Consider the following 26,211-nt stretch of genomic DNA (forward strand, 5'->3'; position numbering starts at 1 on the left):
AATCGCAAAGAGAACCTGCTGCAAAAAATTTAAAGCTATCCGAGAGAAGCTTTTAAATTTTGTGTGGGAGGTACCCGAAGGGGTGGACCGATGTAATACATATTCGAACCCGATCTATGCCTGGAAGTAATATTACCATATGAAAAGTTATGACCAATTCGTTTACTTCTTTCAAGAGTTTCGTGTGCACCATTTTAGCGGTAAGTTTTGAAGTTTTGTGAAGGAGTGGACCGATATGAACTTAAACTAAGTTTGGACAAAATATTACGAAAGTCAAATTTTGGACCGAATCGGCTGATCCGTTCGTAAGTTATCGTGCGCTTATAACGAGTGGTTTTGTCTAGGGCTGAGGTAAGCTCAGTCGCTGCCAGTGTCGACCTGAGGACCCAGAAACCTTAAGTAAAAACACGAGTCTTGGTGTTGGATATACGAACAATATGTGTGAGGAATGTGGATGAGATGTGTGTTTTATATGCAATGAATCGATGACAATCGGATTGTTGTAATGAGCTCGGGTTAGTGGTAGGGTTGATACAACCCGGCTCGATGACAATCGTATTGTTGCTGTTGGATCGATAGAAGTAGGGTTGTTCCTGTCGACTCGATGGTGATCGGGTTATTATAATCGGTTCAACGACAGTCGAGATGATGCTGTCGACTCGATGGTAATCGTGTATGTTTGCCTCGGCTCTGTTGAAATTGGGTTTGGAGTTCTGTGTTTTGTTATCCGGGTGGCTGTCGGCTCGGCAATCGTCGGGTGTGTGGCTCGGCTCTGTAGTATTCGAGTTGCTGTCGGCTCGTTGACAATCGTCGGTATGTGGCTCGGCTCTGTGGTATTCGGGTTGCTGTCGGCACGTTGACAATCGTCGGGTATGTGGCTCGGCTCTGTGGTATTCGGGTTGCTGTCGGCACGTTGACAATCGTCGGGTATGTGGCTCGTCTCTTAGCTATTCGGGTTGCTGTCGAGGAAGAGATCGGTTAATGGGAACTGGCTAAGAGCATGGAGCTGTGCTACGAGTTTGAGCTGGCTGAGCGCTGGGAGCTTGCTAAGAGCTGGGAGCTTGGTAGAGCTGGGAGCGTGCTAAACGCTGAGAGGTCTATTCATACTTTGTCGGCGGGTGATTGACATCTTCGGTGAGGAAATATTGAAATATACGAAAATGTTATGAACTTTAGACCCATAAGCCTTTCATCATTTCTGCTTAAAACGCTCGAAAGATTCATCGAAGTGCATGATCGAGGATGGATAACTCAAACACGCCTACCTTAAAGGACGCTCAACAAACACAGCCCAGAACTTGAGGGCAGCATATTTCGCTATCGTTGCTATTTTTACCTCAATGACCCATTCATTCCCTTCCCTTTATTCACAAGTCCAAATGGCATGTCAAGGGCAATACAACACCATTTTAGAAATGTTTTACATATCTGAGAGACTGGAGATGTTCTTCAAATGGAATAATATAAACATTTCAATATACCCCTAACGGGTGTCTACAAAATTTAGTTTTATTGACTTCTATTTTTTCTACAATGTGCAACTACACAAATTCTAAAAATTTGCCAAAAATGTTGTTGCTGTTGTGTAAAATAATTTAATTAACAAATTCATTTAAAATCATGGCTGCAGTATAAATAGTTTTCGTCAATTGCAAAGCCGTATTCAAACTCAACGGCATAATGCCTCCAACTGACATACTGGTCGGATATTGCGACTCCCTCAGCATAATAAGTATCATCTTTTGTTCCCGCACGGTTAGTTCATACCAGTTGCAGTCATAAATAATTGTAGTGAGATCATCATTCTAGAAAAAGGGAAAATGCAAAAAAGAAAAACTGCGATGTTAGAAGCGATTTCAAGACATTATCTCCGATTTACTCAACTGAATTTTGCACCAAATTACCAAAGCCACAAAACAAATACAAAATGGCAAAACAGTACATCATGTAAACGGGAGCCGCTGGCCATACGCCCAAGAATTGACAAACGATAATGCAGATAATGGCCAATGTGGAGGCAAATATTTGAACGAATATAACCCAGAAGAAAGTCTTTGTAACACGTTGAACAAAACTTGAGTGATAAAAATAATTTGTTTTAAACATTTTTGAAATGTAAAATTACAAATTATGCAATAAAATACAAATATTTAAATGTTTGATTTGATAATTGTTTAATGAACAAATTTGGTAAAATCTAATAATGATGGCTTATTTAATGAAGAGTATACAATATATAATAATTGCTCTGTTCCAGAACCACCAAAAATCTACTATATTTGAAAATTGTGTCAAATATTTTTTTCTTGCCAGACATGGAACAGAGCAATTGTGTGAAAAAAAAATAAATTTGGCTAATATCAATGCTGAAAAAAGGAAAAGAAACACAAACCCCTCTAAAGATAACGACCACTGCAAACGTTTTAAGGACCATGATCTGCGAATATGTACCTGGATTATTCGCACTCTATAAAAAGAAGGTGCATTTTAAGCTGGCAGATGTACTGTACAAGACCGATATAACTGCCATACAGGAAATACGATGGATTGGGAAAGGCGTCACAACAACACCTAAAGGTGACGGACTGTATTATAGCTGCAATGACACAAAGCATGAGTTTGGTTGCGGATTTGTAGTTGGTCGGAGGCTAAAACATCTTTAGGCCTATTCTGTAACTTTTATTGATTGAAAAGTTGTTAAAATTTCTTTTGTTTTTGTAACAACTACAAAACAAACAAATGAAATTGTTGTAAAATAAACAATGAGTAAAGTTGTTAAAAATTTACAGAACAGGGGGGCTGGTCTCCAGCTTCACCCCGGTGACTGAAAGACTTGCTACAATACGTTCCAAATGAAGACAAGGACGAACAGACCGAAGATATATTCTACGAGCGCTTAGAGAAACACATGGACGTTGTCCTGCCCATGACATTAAAATTATTCTAGGCGCTTTTAATGCCAAAATGTAAACAGCCGCAAAATTCACACTTAAATACCAAAGACCTCCACCAAGGTCTATCGAAGAAAAAATGAGGGAAATATGGCTACTTTAAAATAAGTAGCACCACGTAGCGCACGATAGAGGTATCGGAAGAAAAGAAGAGAGGAGAAACGTCTTTTCCTGAGGAAAAAGAGAGAAATGGAAAAGCGGGAGTGTAACAAACTCGAAATGTACAGGAGCCAGAGTGAAATCCCAAAATTCTGTGAAATTCTGTGAAACATCAAACTGATGGCTTTGGTACAGGTACATACTCATGTATATGATTTCTTCATCTTTGATCCGGAGACAGTCAGGTGTCCTTATGAATATCGAGCTGCTTAAATCTGGGAGACCATATGTTTAAACCTCCGACCAACTAAAAATCCACAACCAAACTCATGCTTTACGTATGGCAGCTAAAATACAGTGCCATTTAGCTTTAGGTGTTGTAGCGAGGAATTTCTATTTCTTGGTCCAGAACTTAAGAAAAACTTTACGTAAAATTTTACTTAAAGACTACCGACTTACATGAAGAACTTATTTTCTTTGTTTTGAATCTAGAATTTAAACAAAAACAACTTACGTAATCTCTTTTTTATGCCATTGAAAAATTTCCCTTAACAACGGCTCCGTCCTTTCGGGATTGCGTGGATGTTGCTGTAAAACCTCATCCAAGTGATCAAATTTTAACTTGAGAATATTTTTCATTAGCGGAATATGGACAACAAGCAACACCATTAACGTGTCATTGGCGAAATTACCGAACGAAGCAAAGCAGACACAACAGGTGTGGTAAAAGTGATATGTGGAGAATCCAAAAGGGGTATTTTTGTCAATTCCTGGTACCAGAAGTCGTATAATATCAATTCTCTCATCACGTACGAGGTGATAGTATAAAGGAACAGCCAAAACGCCAATAGTTTGTACGGAATATATCAGCAATAAGGCGAAGACGGCTCGTTTCAGCAAACTTAAAGTGGATCGCAAATAATACAAGTATCGTTCATCTTGGCGTTCATATTCTTCGTACATGATCAAAATTTCCGACAAAAGGGAACGTATACAAGCCGCTTGGCTAAGACCACTTATGAGTTTGGCAGTACCCTGCAGCGTAACGGAGTTTTTAATGTTTTAGTATCGATTCGGAAACGAAATCAAAACTAATTTCACAACTTCTCACCTGAGTGGCGGATCCAGTAACACATAAAGACTGTAGAATTGTTGTATAATCATGCTCAATTACCACGCCCACATACATGGTATACGAGGTAAACATAAAGAATGTTGCGATAACTCCAATTAGGAACCATGTCAGTGCATTAAATTTAAAATCCGGACGAAAAATATTGGTTCCACAACATATGGCAAATATTTCCACAATTCTTAAATATTTGGAAAAATGTTGCGACGGCAGAAGTCCGAGATTGGGTGGTGCCATTTTAATCAAGTGAACAGCGAACGACGAATGATTTTCTCAAAAGGTACCAAAGACCACGAGCTGTGCCAGTAGATTCCAATGTAACGCAATTATATCATAAGCAATTTATTGGGAATTATTAAGTTTGGGGCGTGATTGGTTTTTTTCTTTCTTTCCTTAACAAGATTATAATTAAAATAATTGTACAAGGTATTGCTGAGAAATTAGCAATTTCGCTATTTTCTTCTTTCTGTTATATTTTTATATATGTATATAAATATTAGTAATGACTACATTACACTACACATATGTTTTTATACCCTCAGCCTTTAGGCTAAAGAGGGTATTTACACTTTGATACGACCAAAAATGTGCCTCATCGAAATAATGGTTTTATACCCCAAGTATGTTTGTACGATATCCGTTTCAGACAATTTTGAGTAGATCTAGCAATGTCCGTTCCTCTGTCTGTCTGTCTGGCAGGCTGGTGCGCACGATAACTCTCGAACGGATCAATCGATTCGGTTCAATTTTTGGGTATCGAAATATTTTGTCCAGATTCGATTTAAGTTCGAAGATTTTTGTTTACACAAGTTGTATTCGCTGCCCTCTATACGACGCTGTTTTTTCATTAGGGGCAAGTCCATAATTCCTGAGAAAATAGCCTGAAAGTTACAAAAAACCCAATGACACCGTGTGTAGTGGTTAGAGCGCAAGATAACTCTCGAACGGATCTGCCGATTCGGTCCAAAATTTGGCTTTCGTAATATTTTGTCCAAACTTAGTTCAAGTCAAAGATGGATTATATCGGTCCACTCCTTCCGGTACCTCCCCCACAAAAGTTCGAAAATGGTCGGAAAATTTGTGCGTACGATAACTCTTGAAGGGAGTAACCGATTTGGTCCATACTTTGCACATTATGAAATTTCTACCAGACTTAGATTAGATTCGAATATGGACTCAATAGGTAAACTCCTTCGAGAACCCCCCACACAAAATTTCGGAAAAGTTCAGTATATGACCTGCAATCGAATCGTCTTGATTTTTGTTGTAACATCTTGTATTCAATGTCCACTATACGAAGGTACAAGTTTCCTCAGGGGCAAGTCCATACTTCCTGAAAAAATAGCCTGAAAGTTGAAAAACAAACCATATGACACCATGTTTATGGGTGGAAGCGCAAGATAATTCTCGAAATGCCGATTCCGGCCAAAATTTGGCCTTCGTAATATTGTTTCCAAACTTACTTTAAGTTCGTAGATAAGCCATATCGGTCCACTCCTTCAGGTACCTACCCCACAAAGGTTCAAAAATATTCGGAAAAATTGTGCGGACGATAACTCTTGATGGGAGTGACCGATTTGGTCCATACTTTACACATTCTCATAATATCTATCAGATATAGATCAGGTTCGAATATGGACAATATTTGTCCACTCCATCCCGTACCTCCCACACAAAATTTAGGATAAGTTCACTTTAAGACCTGCTATTGAATCACTTTGATTTTTGTTGAAGCAACTTACATTCGCTGCCTCAATTACGATGGTAAAAGTTGTTTCAGGGGCAAGTCCATACTTCTTGAGAAAACAGCCCGAAGGGTGTAAAAACCCCCAATGGCACCCCCATGGTCTATGTCGGTCCATTCCTTTAAGTACCTTTTCCGCAAAATGTTTGAACTTCAATCCTAATAAACATTTTTGTCGGTTCATACGACCCCCTAAATACATAAGTTTTTTGTGAAAAAGTGTTTCAATTTGCACAGGCTGAGGGTATATCTCTGTCGGCAAAGCCGACTGATACTTTTTTACTTGTTTACATGTATGTTGTAATATATACACAAAAACATACGTAAGCAATCGTGTTCATCAGTTATTTTACTTGGCCCGCAGAATATGTTACTAGAATTTTGCAAAGCTGTTTTTATCGAACTCAGGCGCTCCTAATGGGCGCAACATTTGAGTGATTTGGGAGGGCAGTTTAAAAGGGAGGGCAGTTGAAAAGTTTATGGCATGTGCGACTGCATCCGTGTAAATGCTATTTAAGCCTGCTTACTCTAAGGGTTCTCTTTTGTAACGTTGGACCTCTCTTTCTAGATCATGAAACCACACCTGACATGCCTGGGTGAAGGGTTCCATCCACCACACGGGTGTTAACCCGAGCAAGTACTGCAACGGGAGCATGCCATTGTGTTGCTGCACTGGTAGAATCTTTTTCTCCTCATGTCGATGGTCCACTGAAGACATGAGGATGTACAATGTTGCAGTTCTCAGGGCGGCATTCTGACAGGTTATATTCGCGGAATATAGCTATGCGGCGCCAGGCATAGCTTACCACAGACCTATTTATCACATTATATGTGGTAAACAAGGTTTTTTAATCTAAACCCCAAGTGTTGCCGCCTTGGGACTTGAGGTACTTGTTCCAGTGGCATGCACGGTCGATGTGAACATGCTGTCGAATGCGACCCCTAGAATCTTGGGGTAGTTTGTGGTCGGAATTCTGTTACCATCCACCATGACATTCAACTCAGCGATCACCTCTGCAGTACAGAGTGGTCATAGATTTAGTGGCGGATATTTGCACATTCCTCGTATGAAAAAAGATGGTAAGATAAGACATATAGAAGTTCAGCCTTAAACAAATGACATCAGAGAAAATACCCGACACCAAGATCGTACAATCATCCACATACGTTACGATCTCAATGCCTTTTGGAAATTTTTTGGTGGAATACAGGAGAGGTAAAGGTTAAATAGTTAGATATCACCCCACGTTGGGGAACTCCCTGTTTCAATCTACGGGGCTTGGATTTCTTGTTACTGAATTCCAAGTACGACTGGCGCCCACAAATATAACTCAATATCCAACGTTTCAAACTTGGCCGGAGGGTAGTCTGCTCGAACAGGGTGAGTGCTTGACAGTATCAAAGCGTTTAGATATGTCGAACACCACCATCACTGTTTTATAACACGGTTTGCTCTGATTGCGTCCTCCCCTGATATGAGAGGAGATGGCGTGCAGCGCTATTGTCGTGCTGCGCTAATCACATGCTGATGATCGTTATAGCTATTTCTGACGCTAAGGGGGCTTAAAGCATCAAGAAAAAAACTAGATGTCTATTCTCCAGACTTCGAGAACGATGTGGGTGGATAGCAACAGGCCGAGGACAGCGTGGAGTGGTTGACAGTATCAACATTTTTTGATAAGTCGAGCGCCACCATCACTGTTCTATCGCACGGCCTACTCTGCTTAGCGCTGCTTACGGAACCCATGCTGATGATCGGCAACTGGATAGCTATTTTTGACGTTGGGGAGGGTCAAAACCTAAAGGGTCTTTGCTACGGGTGACAAAAGTGAAATCGGTCTGTACGATTCACCTTTGCTGGCATCCTTGCCTGGCTTCAGTAGCGGGACCACTATGCTAATTTTCTTGGGAACGATGTTTGTAGCTAGCGTCAGTTTGCAAACATTGGTGAGATTTTCGACTCTCGGCTCATCCAGCTTTTTTAGCATTATCATGGAAATTCCAACACTTGGGCCCAACACTTTGCCCATCCATTGTAAATTCCTCGGCAGGAAGATATCTAATGCGACGTAGTATTCTTCGCCCTGTCACTCCGGGGTGTTCGACAAACTGTTGATTAAAATAATGTGCGCACTTCTTTGGATCAGACAGCGTAACGTCGCCAAACTTGACTGAGGTCCTATCTTCCTTCTTTCCAGGGTTCGAGAGTAACTTAACCGTTGCCCACAATTCACTTATTCCGGCTCCAATGTTGCAACTCTTCAGATTATCTAACCACTTGTTCCGCTTATGCTCACCGACCAACATGTAAACTTTCAGTGTCAGCTCCTTGACTCAGTGATCACTGGGAGTGGCACGACGAGCTTATCACGCTCATTTGCTGATCCCGTCGCCTCTGCTGGGAAATTCGGTCTCACTTTGGATATTCGACCAGCAGGTATATCATGAACGGCTGCAGCAGTGATAATGTCTCGGAACGTCCTTTCTGCTACCCGAACATCAGAAATTCGTCCAATTAGATTACCATTATTGCTAAAAATGCGGCTTTCGGAGGTGATGAAGTTGGGCGGCCTGCTGATAGAGAAACAATGGAGATATGGTCTGACCCAAGAGTAACGACTGGTTATCAGGTGACGTCATTTGTCAGACCAGGTGACACGATAGTTATATCTGGCGAACTGTGACATTATACACTAATTCAAAAAATGTCGAAAAATAGTGAATTTGCGGGATTGGAACCGCAACGACTGGTGTTAAGTGCAGCGTGTGCGGCAGCTGTTGGGCGGACATCGGTGCCGTCTTGTATTCTGATGACGACGACGACTCACTGGGGGCTATGTTCACGCAGCATTCAGTAACATAGTCCCTCTGTTGCATCTCACCGGAGTTTGAGTGTGGTGGATGCGGATGATCTGGTGTTTCCTTGTCAGATTTAGACCAAACATATACATTTTCGATTGTATCGAAGTGGATACACCCCCTTTACCCACAAGGTTGGGGGCATAATTGGCCCAACATTTCATTTATGACTCTTCCCCAGAAATATATCTTCCTTCTCCAGAAATGTACAAATAATGCGCTGTTCCTAAAATATAAAAAAATACTCCTCTACAGGAATTGTACTTAACAACTAAGAACGTAAATTCCTTGATATGATCCTGGAAAATAAAAAATAAAACTTTTATGTCATTGGAGAATTTCACTCAACAAAGGCTCGGTCTTTTCGGGATTCCGTGGATCAAATTTAAACTTGCGAATATTTTTCATTAACGGTACCATGACAACTATCAATAGCATTGCCATAATATTAGCGAAATTACCGAACGAGGCACGCAAACACAGCAAATGTGGTAAAATTGATAAGTGATTAATCCAAAAGGGGTATTTTTGTCAATTCCTGGTAGCAGAAGTCGTATAATATCAATTGTCTCATCACGAACGAGGTGATAGTATAAAGGAACAGCCAAAACGCCAATAGTTTGTACGGAATATAACAGCAATACGGCGAAGATGGAACGTTTCATCAAATTTAACGTGAATCGAAAAAATGTAAAAAACTTTTAAAAACGTTGCGGCGGCAGAAGTTAAAGTTTAGTAGCCCTTGTCATTTTTATCCAGTGAGCAACGAACGATAAATGTTTTTCTCTAAAGTATCGTAGGACGACCACCTATACAACCTATACAAAGTAGCAGTTCACATTCCAATGTAACGCAATTAGAGTAATTCCGTAGAAATTAATTAAGGCAGGCGTGGTTAGGCTTTTTCTTTCCTTTTTTAACAAGATTATAATTAAAGTAATTACACAAGGTACTGCTAAGAAATTTACAATTTCGCAGTTTTTTCTTTCTTCTATGTATGTATGTATGTATATATACATATTTATCTACATACTATTGCCCTTTACTCAAAGAGTGTCATAACTCAACAAATTAATTTTGCAGATAACACGTTTTAAGTTGATTATTGAGTTCGACCTCCCAACGTATTACACCAAAAACTGCATACTACATTTCTTGTATAGAGCTAATCAAGGCTGTTTTTTTGTGAAATATTAAACAAGGTTTAAAGTTTCTTAGTCGTTCGTCAAGTAAAAATACATGTCTCAAGTAAATGAGCTTTAAATTATTGAATTGTCAAGATATCAACAGAAAATTACGAATTGCGAAATGTTCCGATCGGCATTCTTAATGTTTCTGAAAATGAAGGATAGCGTTGGAGTTGCTGGGAGACGATAGATATCATTCAACCCTTTTGATTGTCTATATAAAGGAGTAGTTGGGAAGAATTTTTTATGGTCGAGTGGTCTCGCCAGTGAAAGCACTTTTAAGCCTGTTAATGAAGCCACTCCCAAGCCCGGTTGAAAAGCAGGACGAATTGTCGCGAGCCAATGAGGTGAATTAACTATTTCATAATACACCTCTGGGACGAGCGACATATATAGCAGATAGTGATCCCCTATCCTAAAGGAGATCGCCCAACACCGGGGTGTTAAGCGGCCAAGTGACAATCGGTATTCTTCAAGGTGTGTAATGGGGTACTAACTGTATTTAAACGGTGCCTCATTGATACCTGCATACCTCAACGAGTATTAGGCTTAGCTGTGAAGTCTTTGCGTGGTAAGGAGGCTATGCAGCGGTTAACCTCAGCCCCTCCATTAATCAATATCTCATGGATATACGAACTTTCACTATAAAAAAAAAATTAAAATAAACCTTCGACAGATGTAGGCGTGCATGCCTTGGCAATCTCAGTCTTCAGTTCTACAAGTACATCAACCTCAATATCCCTGACCATCACAACACTGAACACTGACAACGAACCCCCACTACAGTCTCCAGCAGCACAAGCTCTGGGGTTGCGGAGAAACGGCCTGTAGCTAAGGGACGAAATGACACTCCGGAACGACACTCCTGAATTTACCATTTTAACGACAGTCGTGAATTCTGAATTTAATTGTGGAAAATGCCCCCTAACTCTAAAGAAGCAGAACATTTGGGAAAGTATATCGCTGACAGAGGAGGATAAAGCCATTGACTCGACAATGATCCCTTTTTCAATCTCCATTCATGCTGCGCTCCAAACCATTGATCAGGTTGCTGAACCGACTGGGCTGGACATTTCTGGGGCCAAAAGCACTGGAGGAGGAAAGTGCGAAGTGCGAATCATCCATCATTAAGACGAATGACGCACTGATACCGCAAACCTCCAAAAATGCGAAAGGCAAAGGGGGCAATGGGGAAGAAAGCATACAGAAGGGCTGTCACAAACTGTATGCAAACTAAAATCCAAATACAATCAGCGGAAGGGAATTTCAGCTGAAAAGATCTAACTTCAAGTTTGAGAGGGAGTTTGAGAGGAAATATCTTCAAACAATTAAGAGAGAACTTCTTGTTAGTGAAATTCCCACTTCCAGAACTGGAGGAACCCCTGCCAAGACCCCTGAGGAGGTGATGACCGAGGAAAGCTCTTGTTCGAATAAAAATACTCCTTCGTTTAAAGAAGCCAAAGAGAGGCAAATGACGGTTCCACACCCTCCGGTAAGGTTTCACTTGAGTCCTCATCCTCTGTCACTCCAAAACCCCGTATAAGGGTGATGTAAGTGAGTCAGCTGTTGAGCAATGAGATACCATCTGACTCAGGTGCAAAGGCGAACAGATGGAGCGATGATGGGTCTGTGGCAGCGTCAACTGCTTCAAAGGTCGACCAATCCAAAGTCACAACCAGTGGTTGTGAAGAGTAGGAGGTCGTCCGAAGAACAGTCTACTGCTGCGAAGAAGTTGACACTGTTTCAGCCGGTGCAATTGCCTGCATCGTATGCATCAGTTCCACAAACATACCAGACGGGACAAAGGAAACTCCTCTCCTACTGTTTATCGCCGAGTCCGAACGGCGTGTCTTAAGAAGTTTTACATGACTGAAATACTCAGGAAAGTTCGCCAAAGTTACCGAGGGGTATTTTGCCACCGTTGAAAAATTTATGTTGCCTGGCCGGGGAATCGAACACACCATCTTCAGCGTACAAGGCAGGTGTGCATACCACTTCAATAAGTGCATCTTCTTGGAAACTTTGTACGTCTGAGAAAGCGAGCAAGGATAACCCGAAGCACAGCTCCACGCAGAAAACAGAGAAACAGAACGTCAGTCTTCAGGGGGAAAGTGGAGGATTCTAAACTCCTTTCAGAAGAACGACGGTCAGGTTTCCTACCGACAAGTCTGAAGAGGAATACTTATGAAGAGGAATACTTGGAAGGTAGCAGCAAAAGCTAAGCTTTGAGCAGATAAATTTCCATCATTGCACAGCTGTTGAACTCCTGCAAACCCACTCAATCTTAAACATCGATATCGCCCTTGTCGATGAATCTTATTTGTATAAAAATATGTCCTCGAATGGAAACAAGGCGGGAGCATGTATATTTGTTAAAAAGAACCTTAACTTAATCCTTCTGTCTAATTACAGTAGAGATGACTTTATGGATGGAAGGAGGGCGAAGTACGTTTTTGATACCGTATTTGATTTGCATGCCTTATGAGAAGCTGCTGGACGAACTGGAAGGCATATGCTGGATTAACTTTGGATGCGATGCAAATGTTCACCACTGGCATTGGAATCCACTGAAGGCAAGCCTTTTTGTTAAATTACGAGGCCAAAAATCCAAATTCCGTAAAATTAAAATGTGAGTATCGCAAGGCGGAGAACTGTCACCCATTTTATTTAACATACATATATCTTCATTCCTGAGCAAGACAGAATGGATAATCCTGCAAATGTCCCAAATTAATACTCTCGGAATTGCTACGGGCTGCGTTCATACGACGAATGTGGATCATCTTCCCCCCTCCGTCTACGCCGATGCCCATACCCATCCGTAAGGAGTTTAGATGCTATCGTGAGGACATCCAAGACGTGATTCCATAGGACGTCAACCGACTGTCGATAGCGAACTCTCTGAACACCGTGCATCAACAGGTGGTCTCCGTAGACATAAATATCTACAGATGCAACGAAATCCTAAAGCAACATCCTCCATCAATTTCGGATAGTGAACGTGTCCTTCCAAGGAATACTCATTCTACACTGGCCCAACTAAAGTCCGGATACAGTAGCATTCTAATACTTACCGTGCTCTAAATATATGTTCCCTTTCTGCAATCATATCCCTCACTACAGTCTACCCCAGATCCTCTGGTAGCAAAGAGAACTTTGCAGGACATCAGGGGGTGCAAGCGTGATCAGTTTCGTCGTACTAACATTCAAGACACAATGTTTGTAGGCTCGATAACCTGAAGCAATGGCACATTTGTACAGGTTTTGAATAAATTAGGGGCAGTTACTTTCAAAGCCGTAACATCGACTAATTCGTGAAGGCACGAGGGACAGAGCGATGAGGAGTGTGTAAAGCCGCATCAGATACCTCCCTAACTATTTAAGATGAGAGATGTTGCAAATGTCATGCGACATACCAAAACGTTGACTTCTTATTGAATCAAACTGGCAGTGCTGAATGTCTAACAAATATCCTCAATCATTTCTTAGCCGCCTTATACTAGAAATCTGGAATATTGGCTACCAGGCAAGCAGGCAGGCAATTCGTATGTAAAGATCGATTCCCTTTGGAATCGAAAGTCATCAAACACTACTCCTGCCCATGATCAGAAGCAGTTTTAAAGTTGACCAGCATTGACATTGTGTCCGGGCCACGCATTTAAGTCTATCGAAAACAAAAATATTCAAATCGCTTATCGGTAGCACTTGGAGTTTTTAGATAGAACTTTAACTTCTTGTAAAGCAATAGGCCGGTCTGGAGTAAGCTATGCTATGTGATATGCCAATTTGAGGACTGCTACAGATAACATTAGTGCACCACCTATTAGGTGATGAAGATCAGACCGGTTCATCGCAGAACAAGATGTAGTGGGTGTAGTGCCTGCCTCTGTACTGTCACCTCGAGTATTCAAGCTACAATCTTGACAGACATGCTTCCTCCATCAAGGAAGATTGATAAGACAGACTTGGATAACATAAAGTTTTGCACGTTCTGTCGGAACAACGTCCTGGTTAGTGGCCAAACCAATCGATTTTTGACGAAAATAAAATGAAAGCAGATTAGATGGTTTTAGACAAAAGTGGTTTTAATACTGTTGGCAGGGAGGAGTTCATCCGTTAGTCTATGAAAGGAAAGTTTCCCAAAAGTATCTTATATGAGGCCATTAGCCAATGAAAGTAGAAGGCATCACTATGACGGCATTCAAGGAATCAGAACTGGATATACTAAGAGCTTCCCATCATCAAAAGACAAAATAAAACCAGTAAGGAAAGGATCAATGTCGGGCGCGGCCGACTATATTATACCCCACACCCCTGTGAATAGGTAAAATATATATGGGAGCTAAATTCAAATGTTAACAGATTACGATATATTTTTGCACATATATTTCTAGACCAAACACCGTCACACATTCCAAATTTCATCAAAATTAGACATACATAGCGCCTTTGGTGCATCAAATACCTTAAATCGGGCGAAAATATATATGGGAGCTATATCCAAATCCGAATCGATATCGATAAAATTTGGCACTCTTTTTTCTAGACCAAATTCCGTCACACATTTCATATTTCATTGAGATCGGATATATATAACGAGTTTCGTGCCCCAAATACCAAAAAACGGCCAAAAATATATATGAGAGCTATATCCAAATCTAAACCGATTTTGATATAATTAGGCACACTTATTTCTAGACCAAATTCCGTCACACATTCCAAATTTCATTGAGATCGGACATATATAACGTCTTTCGTGCACCAAATACCAAAAATCGGCCGAAAATTTATATGGGAGCTATATCCAAATCTGAACCGATTTCGATATAATTTGGCACATTTATCTATAGACCTAATTCCGTAACACATTCCAAATCTCATCAAAATTGGACAGATACAGCGTGTTTGGTGTATCAAATACTTCAAATCGGCCGAAAATATATATGGGAGCTATATCCAAATCTGAACCGATTTCGATATAATTTGGCACACTCATTTCTAGACCAAATTTCGTCACACTTTCCAAATTTCATCAAAAGTGGACAGATACAGCGTTTTTGGTGCATCAAATACCTCAAATCGGCCGAATATACATATATATGGGAGCTATATCCAAATCTGAACCGATTTTCACCAAAAGCAATAGCGTTCTTCATTAGGCTAAAAAAATTATCTTACCTAATTTTCAGCTAAATCGAACAATAAATGCGACATGTACGTTGCGAACGGACGGACATGCATAAATCGACTCAGAAAGTGATCTTATGCATATCCCTAGCAGGAACTATGGGTCTATCTCTTTTCCTTAGGCATGTTACATACAAATGCACTAACACATAATACCCTTACCACAGGTGTGGTGTAGGGTATAAAGATTCGGAGAAAGCACATGAAAGGGAATATTGAAATGCGAAATTTTTGGAGGTCATACGGAACCCATGGTAAGGCTGTATTGCAGCCTCATGAAAAACTTGAGAAAATGTTTCCTAATATACCAAGACCGATAGTTTCGAGGCTAAAAATACTGTTAGTTACATATTTAAGTTCCGAGACTATCGGGATAACAAAGTATGTTCCAGCGAAATATGTTGGTATGATTCTCCCAGGAAATTCAAGCTCATCAAGATATCGATGGTGCATTGTATTTTTTACTTTTACCAACTTAGGTATATTTTTTACACAGGAAATTAGCACAATATGTTTAGCTAGGATTAATAAACACAACTTGAGATGATTTTGTATAAATATTACAATATTGTTACGGTATTAGATGTTGGTAACAAGGCGTGTGTGTTTACGATAAGGGATCTCCACAGTTCTCAATTGTTTCCAAACCTGAAATCAGTAGATCTGTTACAGCTGTTAGGTGATATAATAAGAGTTTAGATATATAAAAAACTACCACTAAATCAAACAAGCTTATGAAGGACTTTAGCATGGATATTGTACTGGGGGGACCATGCTGTGAGGAATGTTATTAATAATAATAATAACTAGTGACTACATTTCCTATTTTGTATATTTATTCTATTATAAAATGATATTATAAGTCTGTCAATGTGTCAGAACATAATGTTGAAGACCAGTTATGATGTTTGTTTATTGCTTGTGCACCATCAACACCAACCAACCACCTGGTTGCTGTTGGATGGCGGCAATCTAACAACGACAGTTAGGAATTTCTTTTACATTGGAGTTAGCATTCGATATACTTCTTGTTCATTGCTTGTTTTTTTCTGATAGCGGTAAAATCTGACATACCAATGCAAATTATTCCAAAGTGTTTTAAAAGCCATTATTGTTTAAACGCTTCGTAGGTATTAATTGATCGTTAACATGCTGCAGTAACATGAAGTTGTTGGTGTTGCATGTTGTTGGGTCTGTAGTTGCAATTACAAAGGCATCAATCTACAGTTGATGGTGTATAAAAATTAAATAAAATAATGTGGAAACCTGATGAACTACAGAGGATATAAACACGGTGAAAAATTTACCTCATCGCAATAATGGTTATATGACTAATCCCGTTACATATAATTTAAAATCGATTTAACTATATCTCCCCGTTTGGTTGTGTGTTGAAAACGGTATCAATTTGTTGCAAGTCTTTATTAAAACTATTAAAAGCAATATGAAATGCTCAGGACATTAACAATTAATACGGCCATATTTTATATTGTGCCATAAACATATCATAAATATCATTTCAAGTATCATTATCGCATTTAAAGAGAGCAAAGTATCTTTATTTTACGGTGATATTCAATATCACTATTTTGTGGGACACACCCTCCTCTTAACAATTGTTAGTGTTCCACATCGCCCATCGTACTCATAGCCTGAAACGGCTATCAAGTTTTGTGTGTTATTGTCATATTCCTTTGAACTGAAGAGACCTAAATCAAAACAATGCTGCAAAAGTGGTTACAAACTACGTATCAACGACAATAACAACAACCAACAACAGCATTTGGAAATCTAATACCTTTACACTTGGGAAAACATCAGATCGTTGTGTACAGATTTCCTGTAGTAAAGTTACAAAGTCTATTTCCATTTCTCAAGTCGCATCTGAAAAGTGAGTGAGTGAGTTACACATGCGCCCAGAGCAGAGAAGACGACAATTAAATCGAGCAATAAATGACTTGCTACGCTGGTTGACTGACTAACCGACTGCCACACACATTCTCACTTGAAAACAGCAACAACATACAGACAATAAGGAAGAAACAACGTCATTCAATCCACTTGATATTCCACTGAAAGATGAGTGGTGAAAATCTCATGCAGACGCAACAACAACCGATTCATCCAATCCAAAGCAGAGCAAAGCAGATAATGGAATTTATGGCAACTAAATTGGTGCAGTCGTTGTGCGATGAAGATGATCCTAATAGTTTCAGATTACCAGCAACAAAGAAATGCTATTGTATTTAATCACTGAGATAAAACTCCTAACTACCAAAAGCAACAACGTCAACAACAGCAAATTGAAAATAGCTGTTATTTTTCTATTAAAAGAACATTTTAGTTACTTCTGCTATCTATGCTCCACATATAGTCCGGTCAAAATAGACACGCGTATAAGGGGGAAATAGCAAAAATTCCCACAAAGCTGAATTTTGGTGGAGAGCTAGGGTTAGCCATTAGAACAAACGTCCTAAAAGTCCCGATCGATCCCATGTGTGCAAAACAAGTTATTCGGGGTCAAAGGTCATTTTTGGAGGCATTATTCAGTTTTTTTAATTTTTCTCAAAAACGGTTATACTTAGCAAAAGCCCGCTTAAGTAAAAGTTGTAGATTCAATAATTGTCTACAAGATTGGTCTTTATGATTCTTAAAAAAGACTTACCATTTTCGGGATATCTAGATCTAAAGGTCAAATAAAAAATTAGCCGCGTAAGTACATTATGAGGCGAACCGGTTAAAGTATCGACACTATGTGTTAAATACTTCCGTAAGCTTTCAAACGATATTCACTTTGCAGTAATCGGTTCAGTAGAACCTTGTCTAACCCGGTTTTTAAATTTGGCCTTTCGGGTTTAATAACCGGCGAACCGGATCCGCAACCGTTGAAAATTATACATTTCCGTAATCAGCGCAACAAACCCTACCTTCGGACAAAACTTGAAAAAAATTGGAGAGTTTTCGTTGGGGTCGTTCCCGTTGGGCTTTCGATTATACATGTGGGTTAAATGGGCTATTTTTGCATAAAATGACTCTAACATTGAATAACTCTACTAAACAGACTCCGATTTTGTTGGAATTTTTTTTTAAAGATAGCTATAATTTCGCTCTTCAAGAAAATATACATATTTTTGGGGGACAGACCCGATTACTTCGCTTATTTTAGCCGGTTCCTCTGAATATGTGCATATTTCCCTTATAAGTGCATAAAAATCATGTGTTTTTTAGAATAGCTATATCTCAAGAATGGTTCCTTCTAAGAAAAAAATTATAAGGGTCAAACTTGTAGATAATTTTTCTGTCTACAATATTTAGATAGTCACTTTTTGATTAGATCAACCGTTTTAAAAAAATAAATCCGAAAACCTAAAAACCCTTAAATTTTGACCTTTGACCCCGAATAATTTTTTTTGCACACATGGGATCGATGGGGACTTTTAGGACGTTGCTTCTAATGGCAAATTCTAGCTCTCCACCAAAATTCAGCTTTGTGGTAATTTTTGCTATTTCAATGTCTATTTTGACCGGACTAATACACAGTTTATGATAATAATTTGCGGGGATAATAATAATAATCGAGTTAAGCACAAATCACTGGCGGTATATTCGTTAATGCAAAAAACTACTGCCAACAAGCCATTTAAATAGGTTTTTATTTTTTCTATTTCTAAATACATACGAGTACATACATAAGAACTTAATTTCAGAGAACTAACAGTAAATGTAACGTAATTATAATATGCAAAAAAATAAATAAATTGTTCAAGAGCTGTTAATGAAAATTCTTAATCATGCATTTTGGCGAAATGGCTAACAGTAGGAAAAAAGAACAAAAAACCCAGTAAGGAGAGGATCAAAGTAAGGCGGGTCCGACAATTTGATATCCTACTAAATTCTAATCTGAACCGATTTCGATATAATTTGGCACACTTTTTTCTAGACCTCATTCCGTCACGCATTCCAAATTTCATTGAAATCAGACATATATAGCGTGTTTCGTGCATCAAATACCTAAAATCGCCCGAAAATATATATGCGACCTATATCCAAATCTGAACCGATTTCGATATAATTTGGTACACTCATTTCTAGACCTCATTCCGTTTCACATACCAAATTTCATTGAAATCTAACATATAAAGCGTGTTTCGTGCATCAAATACCTAAAATCGGCCGAAAATATATATGGGAGTTATATCCAAATCTGAACCGATTTTCACCAAAAGCAATAGCGTTCTTCCGATGGCTAAAAAATGATATTCCCCAATTTTCAGCTGAATCGGACAATAAATGCGACCTGTACGTTGCAAACGACGGACATGCATAAATCGACTCAGAAAGTGATTCCATGTAAATTCCTAGAAGAAACTATGGGTCTATCTCGTTTCCTTTTATATGTTACATACAAATGTAATACCCTTACCAAAAGGTGGTGTAACTGCGCCCTCCTACGCTACGCAACATTGTGTATACAAAAAGATGTACATTTCCGTTTTGTTTTTGCCCGCATTAATGTCATTCAAGGATCGACTCGAAACAGTTGTGGTTCGGGCGAAGGTGGAAAAGAATCATTGGTCCTATATCCAACCCCAATGTACAACGATAACGAGGTTAAAGAACACCCCTGTCAGATCACACCAAATACTTAGTCGTTATCCTATTGGGGGCTAAAACAAAGTATGGACTTATGTGGACAAATTTTGGTGGAGAAGTTTTGAGATCACTGGGAACCTTTAATGTCAAACTACAGATAGTTCGTTCAACAAATGTAATCCCGCGACGGCCGGTGTATGCACCGGATTGAGATGCATAGGAATCTTTGACCAGGGGCCGTCACCTCAACAATTATGTGTTTGTGTTCGTGTATTTTTTTCACCATGGGAGCGGCAATTTATCCCGGAATGCCTGCTCCGAGCTCTTCTGGTCCGTGCCGGGATAGAAATGAACCCCGGGCCAGTATGGATCTGTTCCGTTTGCCAAATCCGCATCCACCACATGTCAACAATGGTGAGATGTAATGGATGTATGGAATGGGTGCATTTTCGTGGGTGCTCTGGCCTTAGTAGCACCCGGGATTACAGCGAGAGGTATGTTGCTGATTGCTGCGTCAGCGCATCACCCAGTGCGTCGTCTACGTCGTCGTCTGACTCTTCGTGGTCGTCGGAATACGAGACGCCCCCGCAGTCTCCCCAACAACAACAACAAATGCAGCATCTAACACCACATGTTGTTGTTCAACGGCCCGGAAATGTATCATTCCTGCAATTCAATTGCAACGGTCTCCGCAATAAGGTCAGTGAAATTGTGGACTTTATGAGTCGGAAAAACATCATGGTCGCCGGGATCCAGGAAACAAAGCTCACCGCCACCTGTAGCTTACGTTGTGATGGTTACAACGTTTTGCGGAAGGATCGCACAAGAAGCGGAGGAGGAGGACTTGCCTTCCTAATACACCAGTCTGTCCAGTACAGACCTATCTCGCTTGAGCTTGGCTCTAGTGACCCATACATGGAGTGTATGGGGGTAGCAGTAAAGTGTGGTACTGCCGAGGTAGAGCTGCTTAATGTGTACATACCGCCGATGAATAGCTGTGCCCGACGTTATATGCCCAATATTAGTTTGGGCACCGTCTGGTGCTAGGGGACTTCAATGCTCATCATGAGCTTTGGCACTCCGTCCTAGGTAATGACCAGCGGGGTACAGCGCTGGCAGAGCAAATCGATAGCTCCACGTTTTGCACGGTGAATGAAGACGCTCCTACGAGGATTAGAGGAAACTGCCACAGCTCGCCAGATATCACCATTGTGGCACCAGGTCTGATAAATGACGTATCCTGGCAATCCGTCATTTCCCTTAGTTCGGACCACCTCCCTATCATCGTCTCCGTAAACAGACCACCCGACTTCATAACCTCTGAACGCCGTACTTTCCTGAACCATGGGAAAGCTGATTGGCAAGGTTTCAGAGAATTTACCAATCACCGCTTCAGTCAATTGCCCACCCCCTCAGATCCTCGGGTAGCTGAGAGAACTTTCCGAGACATCATCACTAAAGCAGCCGCTCGCTACATACCTGCTGGTCGAATACCCGAAATAAGACCAAATTTCCCAGCAGAGGCGACGGGACTAGCAAATGAACGTGATGAGCTTCGTCGTACGAACCCCGAAGACCCAAGAGTTAGAGAACTTACTCTTGAAGTCAACAGGCTAGTGGGCGAACATAAGCGGAAAAAGTGGCTAGACCATCTGAAGCAATGCAACATTGGTGCAGGAATAACTAAATTGTAGGCAACGGTTAAATCACTCTCGAGTCCGGAAAAGAAGGATGACAGAACGGCTGTTACTTTCAACGGCGTGACAGTAACTGACCCAAAGAGGTGCGCGTGTTATTTTAACCGGCAGTTCATAGAGCACCCCGAGAGTGATAGGGCGATGAGAAGTGTGCTACGCCGTATAAGAAGAACTTTTCCAGCCGAGGAGGTACCACCACAATTTACGATGAGCGATGTTGCAGATGCCATCCGAAACGCTAAATCATCCAAAGCGTTGGGCCCGCACCGAATATCGATGGTAATGCTTAAGCAGCTGGATGAACCTGGAGTTGAGTATTTAACAAGTGTTCTCAACCTATCGTTAGCCACCCATGTTGTACCGGATGCCTGGAAAGTTGGCAGGGTGGTCCCGCTACTGAAGCCTGGCAAGGATGCCAGCAGAGGTGAATCGTACAGGCCGATTTCACTCCTGTCGCCAGTAGCAAAGATCCTAGAGGCGCTACTCCTCCCCACGATGAGAAGGTGTTTTCCAGTTGCCCAACATCAACATGGATTTCGGAAAATGCATAGTACTACAACAGCATTAGACGCCATATCCACACATATCAGTAGAGGACTGAACCAGAAAAGGCCGTGCGACCGAACAGTCATGGTGGGTCTTGACCTATCAAGGCCTTCGATACCGTCAACCATGCCAAGCTGTTCGAGGATATAGAGAAAACTAATCTCCAGCCATGTTTGAAACGTTGGGTAATCAACTATGTATATGTGTGGACGCCAGTCGTTTGTAGAATTCAGAAACAAGAAGTCCAAAACCCGTAGAGTGAAACAAGGAGTTCCCCAAGGAGGGGTGATATCTCCGGAACTGTTTAACCTCTACCTTTCTGAAATTCCACACCCTCCAGACGGCATAGAGATCGTGATGTATGCGGATAATTGTACGATTTTGGCGTCGGGTCCTATCGTCGATGACATATGTGATAGGTTAAATGTCTACATAGCTGACCTAGTGCAGTTCTTCCATCTGAGGAATATGAAAATATCCGCCGCTAAATCCACAGCCACGCTGTTCACCACATGGACGGCTGAGATGAGGCTCCCACTGAACATATTGGTCGATGGTGCACTGATTCCGACCACTAACTACCCTAAAATACTGGGTGTAACGTTCGATAGCATGTTCAAGTCGTCCGCGCATGCCACAGCTATTTGCAATAAGATCAGAAGTAGGAACAAGGTTCTCAAGTCGCTGGCCGGCAGCGCTTGGGGTGCTGATAAAGAAACCTTGTTGACCACATACAATGCAATAGGCCCGTCTGTGGTAAGCTATGCGGCGCCAGCGTGGCCGCAAAGGTTAGCGCATCGCAGTGGAAGAAGATTCAAACCTGCCAGAATGGCGCCCTGAGGACTGCAACAGGGTGCCTCCTCATGACACCAGTGGACCATCTTCATGAGGAGGCGAAGGTTTTACCGGTGCGTCAGCACAATTAGATGTTGTCGATGCAGTACCTGCTTGGGTGTTACCGCAGTGAGCATCCCTGTCACGATTTAATGGACAGGCGCCCCCCACCCAGGCACGTCAGGAGAGACCTTCATGATCTAGAGAGAGAGGTCCAAAGGTATAAAAGAGAACCGCTAGATCAACGAGCCTATCAGGCAGGCTTGAATCGCATTCACACCAACATGGTTGCGCAAGCAGTACGAAGATATGTAACGTACCATTATCCGCTGATATAGTGGTTTTATATTATTATAATTATTGAAACAAATTCGCAAAAGAGAAAGGACGGCAGGAGCCATTGAAAAGCTAGCAAACAGTCGTTGGGGGGTTCGTGTCCTTTTCTTTCAGAATTCTAATCATGGCTACGACACAATAAAATATTATTTTAGACTCCTAGTTTTTATTTTATTACTCTATATTAAAAAATGAACCAATTATAAAAGTATACAAAAGCCCCTTTTATGTTATTAAAAGCGAAGATATCCTATAAAACTGCCTGATTAATGATTCTCAAGGTGTTGTGAGAATCCATCGCCTCATAACCCACCCTTCCAGTGGTTCTATAGGCCTAAGTGTTTTATAGAACCCCTAAATCAAAGTTTAAACAAAGATCTAATTTACCATCCTACCATAACCTCCCAGCAATGAAACACCCATAAAGAAGACCTATTCACAGAACATTTTCATTTGAATTCAATTATGAAAGTTTATTCATTAACATTAGACACGCTTAAATGTACCTTAGAATAAATATAATGGAAAATACATATGTATATCTTATTGAACATATGATGAGAATTTCAAAAGGAAATAGTGTATCGAAATCTTTGAATTTTAAACGGATTATGATTTTAACAATATCTTATGAAATCAACTTTAGTTGCAAGAGGGAATTACAAACTTATAAATGAAAAGAACTTGAAGTTATCAATGCTAAACGTTCGGAATTTTACTCATATGATGGAATGAAACTTCTAATTTTCTGACAACATTTTTTTGTGTGATATTAATTTGCACCTTTGGTCTTAAAGATGGAAATAAGTATCTATCCAGACATGCTTTTAAATATTTATTGCATCGTAAAATTTTGATAAGTTACCATTATGCTTTGTTTTTTTCGTGGTAAACAATGTACCTGGTTATGATTTACATTATGTTGTTTGTTAATCAAACAAAATTATCTACTTTTTTTTGGCAATCTAGGTTTCTGATTTAAGCAAAAGCATAATGATGATAATCAGTATTCAACGCAATAATGATCTCTCAACATAATTATATATACCCATTAAATGCTACCTAGACGATTATGACAATTGAAGCCATACGTGATAATTAAGTTTTAGAATAGTTGAGGAACATTACTTTACAATCAAAATCGAAACGCACTTTGTTATTGTTCTCATTCCTTTTTACTTTTGATCAACATTCACTGGTGATCTGTGTTTTGATTTTGATTATATTTTACTTATGCCGTTTAACTAATGATCATTACCGAAAAGGCAAAAGGTAAAGAAGAAGAGATAACAAATGCACTCACCCAATGATGCTGGTATCCATCGATGCAAGAATAGGGCCCTTTTCTGCTTTGATGTGATGAGCTTGATGTGAAAAATGTTATTTTGCCTTAACGATGATGTTGATAATTTCTTAAATTTGGTAATGCATGGTAATTAAATGTGCTTATAGACTATTCATCTTACACCTATTTAAAAATAGTATGAATTAAGTATTAGATTGAATAATTATGGTAATATTTTGGTGGTGGCTCTTTGGCCGTAAACAGTACTTTACGTATTAAACTTCAGCAATTGGTTTGACAATGTTTTACCAGTTCTGCTTTCGGGCCTACTTAATAATGAAGTTCCGCCGCCTGTGTTTACTTGGGAATGAGCTTAGGTTTGCTTTCTTTACTGTACTGATGCCTTCAGTAATATGCAAATTGATTGGAGGTTGTATAGCGGTCAGTGCTGAGTGTTCTAACAACAATGCTGATGGGTTGATGTGCCAGTGGTCTTATTATTAATGTTGTTGTTGTTGCGTAATTAGCTTTGGTGATCGCAATTGGGACAATGTTTGGTGTTGTTGTTTGCATATAAAAATTGTGGAGATCGATGTAATACAGGTTCTTGTGTTTCTTTTGTTCACTTCATAGAAATACGTCATCAAAATAAATTCAACCAAAATCCCATTGTTTTTGATGTTTGATTTGGTTTGTTGCTAAGCAAGGGGTCATAAAAAGGGATCCCCCAGTTATGTGGTTTTCGTGAACCGATTGAATTGACGAAATTTGTGCAGAATAATGGTACTTACAATTATCTTTGCTTAGGAATTGCCCATGTGTAATGGCAAATCAAACGAAGAACTTGTGGTTTTTTCTTCTTCAGAACAAGGTTTATTCCACTGAATAAAATAATGTTTGGATGGAATCCGAGTGTTGACCATGTAGAAACCTTGTCCCTCAGGACAGTCAAATTTGATGGTTTGGTCAATTAATTGCCTGTAGAGGATCAATCACTGACATAATTTTCACTTTAATTTCTGGCAAAAATTACTTACTCGGAGATCCGAAATATTATTACGCTTGATTTATAAATATAATATTTAGGGTTTTTCTTAATTAACCTTTTTAGATAATTCACTGAGATGGTTAAGATTTTTTTGAAATTATTACTGAATATTTTGACTGCTACTTGAAGACGATGTATTCAATTCAATGGTTAATTTGTAAAGGAAGTTTAGTAGCCAGTTGAAGGGCAAAATTTGTTTGTTGGTTGTTTAGTTGTTGCTACAAGTACCAATTATTTATGATAATTTTGGTGTTTATTAAACTGTTATACTAGAAGTGCTTAGATGTCGCTGTTATCTAGGTAAGATGTAAGCAGATGAGTCTGTTTGAACCGATTGTTAATAAATGCGTTAACTTTGAATTTGATTGAACAATATAAAATTATAAGGTTTTTGTAAAAGAAATTATGCCAACATTTTTTGAAAAAAAAATTGTTATTGCTTGAGAAAAAAAATATTGCAAAGAGAAAAGGGTAAACGACCATTACAAAACCGGATAATTCTGTACCTATGGTATGTAGAATTATCAGGAAAAAGGGAGTTTCTTGGACGTTTTATGGACGAATGTCCTTGGCATGGTATGTGCCATCTAGTTGGCCTTGCAAATCTTCAAGCATGTAATAGTTGTTTCCAATTTTTTCTCGTATCCTTGCCTTTACAAACATTGGGGCTAACTTGGAATTGAACTTTTTCTCAGCCGAACTCTGAGCGAAAT

General features: G+C 39.9%; 2 protein-coding genes across 9 annotated transcripts in view; both read right to left on the reverse strand.

Annotated features, from left to right (window-relative positions):
• Positions 1 to 26,211, reverse strand: part of klar (klarsicht) — a 648,847-nt gene that overhangs the window by 496,369 nt on the left and 126,267 nt on the right. The gene's annotated exons all lie outside the window — the stretch shown is intronic.
• On the reverse strand, positions 1,479 to 9,545 carry LOC141400760 (odorant receptor 67d-like). The gene is made up of 5 exons (XM_073980233.1): positions 9,247 to 9,545; positions 4,162 to 4,574; positions 3,565 to 4,085; positions 1,885 to 2,074; positions 1,479 to 1,805 (listed from the first exon to the last, which is right to left on the reverse strand). Exons 2-5 carry the CDS (start codon positions 4,417 to 4,419, stop codon positions 1,596 to 1,598), a joined length of 1,179 nt encoding a protein of 392 aa, XP_073836334.1. The 5' UTR covers positions 4,420 to 4,574; positions 9,247 to 9,545; the 3' UTR covers positions 1,479 to 1,595.

This window comes from Musca autumnalis, unplaced genomic scaffold, assembly GCF_047663935.1.
Source record: "Musca autumnalis isolate F117 unplaced genomic scaffold, ASM4766393v1 scaffold_4, whole genome shotgun sequence".
In the NCBI taxonomy this organism is placed as follows: domain Eukaryota; kingdom Metazoa; phylum Arthropoda; class Insecta; order Diptera; family Muscidae; genus Musca; species Musca autumnalis.

Bases quoted from the DNA above. Each gene is read 5' to 3' on its own strand.
- LOC141400760 (XM_073980233.1), bottom strand. From the start codon at position 4,419: ATGGCACCACCCAATCTCGGACTTCTGCCGTCGCAACATTTTTCCAAA. The intron at 2,075-3,564 runs GTAAGTTGTTTT...TTATCACTCAAG, and splicing joins TGGCATAAAAAAGAGATTAC to TTTTGTTCAACGTGTTACAA. The intron at 1,806-1,884 runs GTTGAGTAAATC...CCCTTTTTCTAG, and splicing joins GTAATTTGGTGCAAAATTCA to AATGATGATCTCACTACAAT.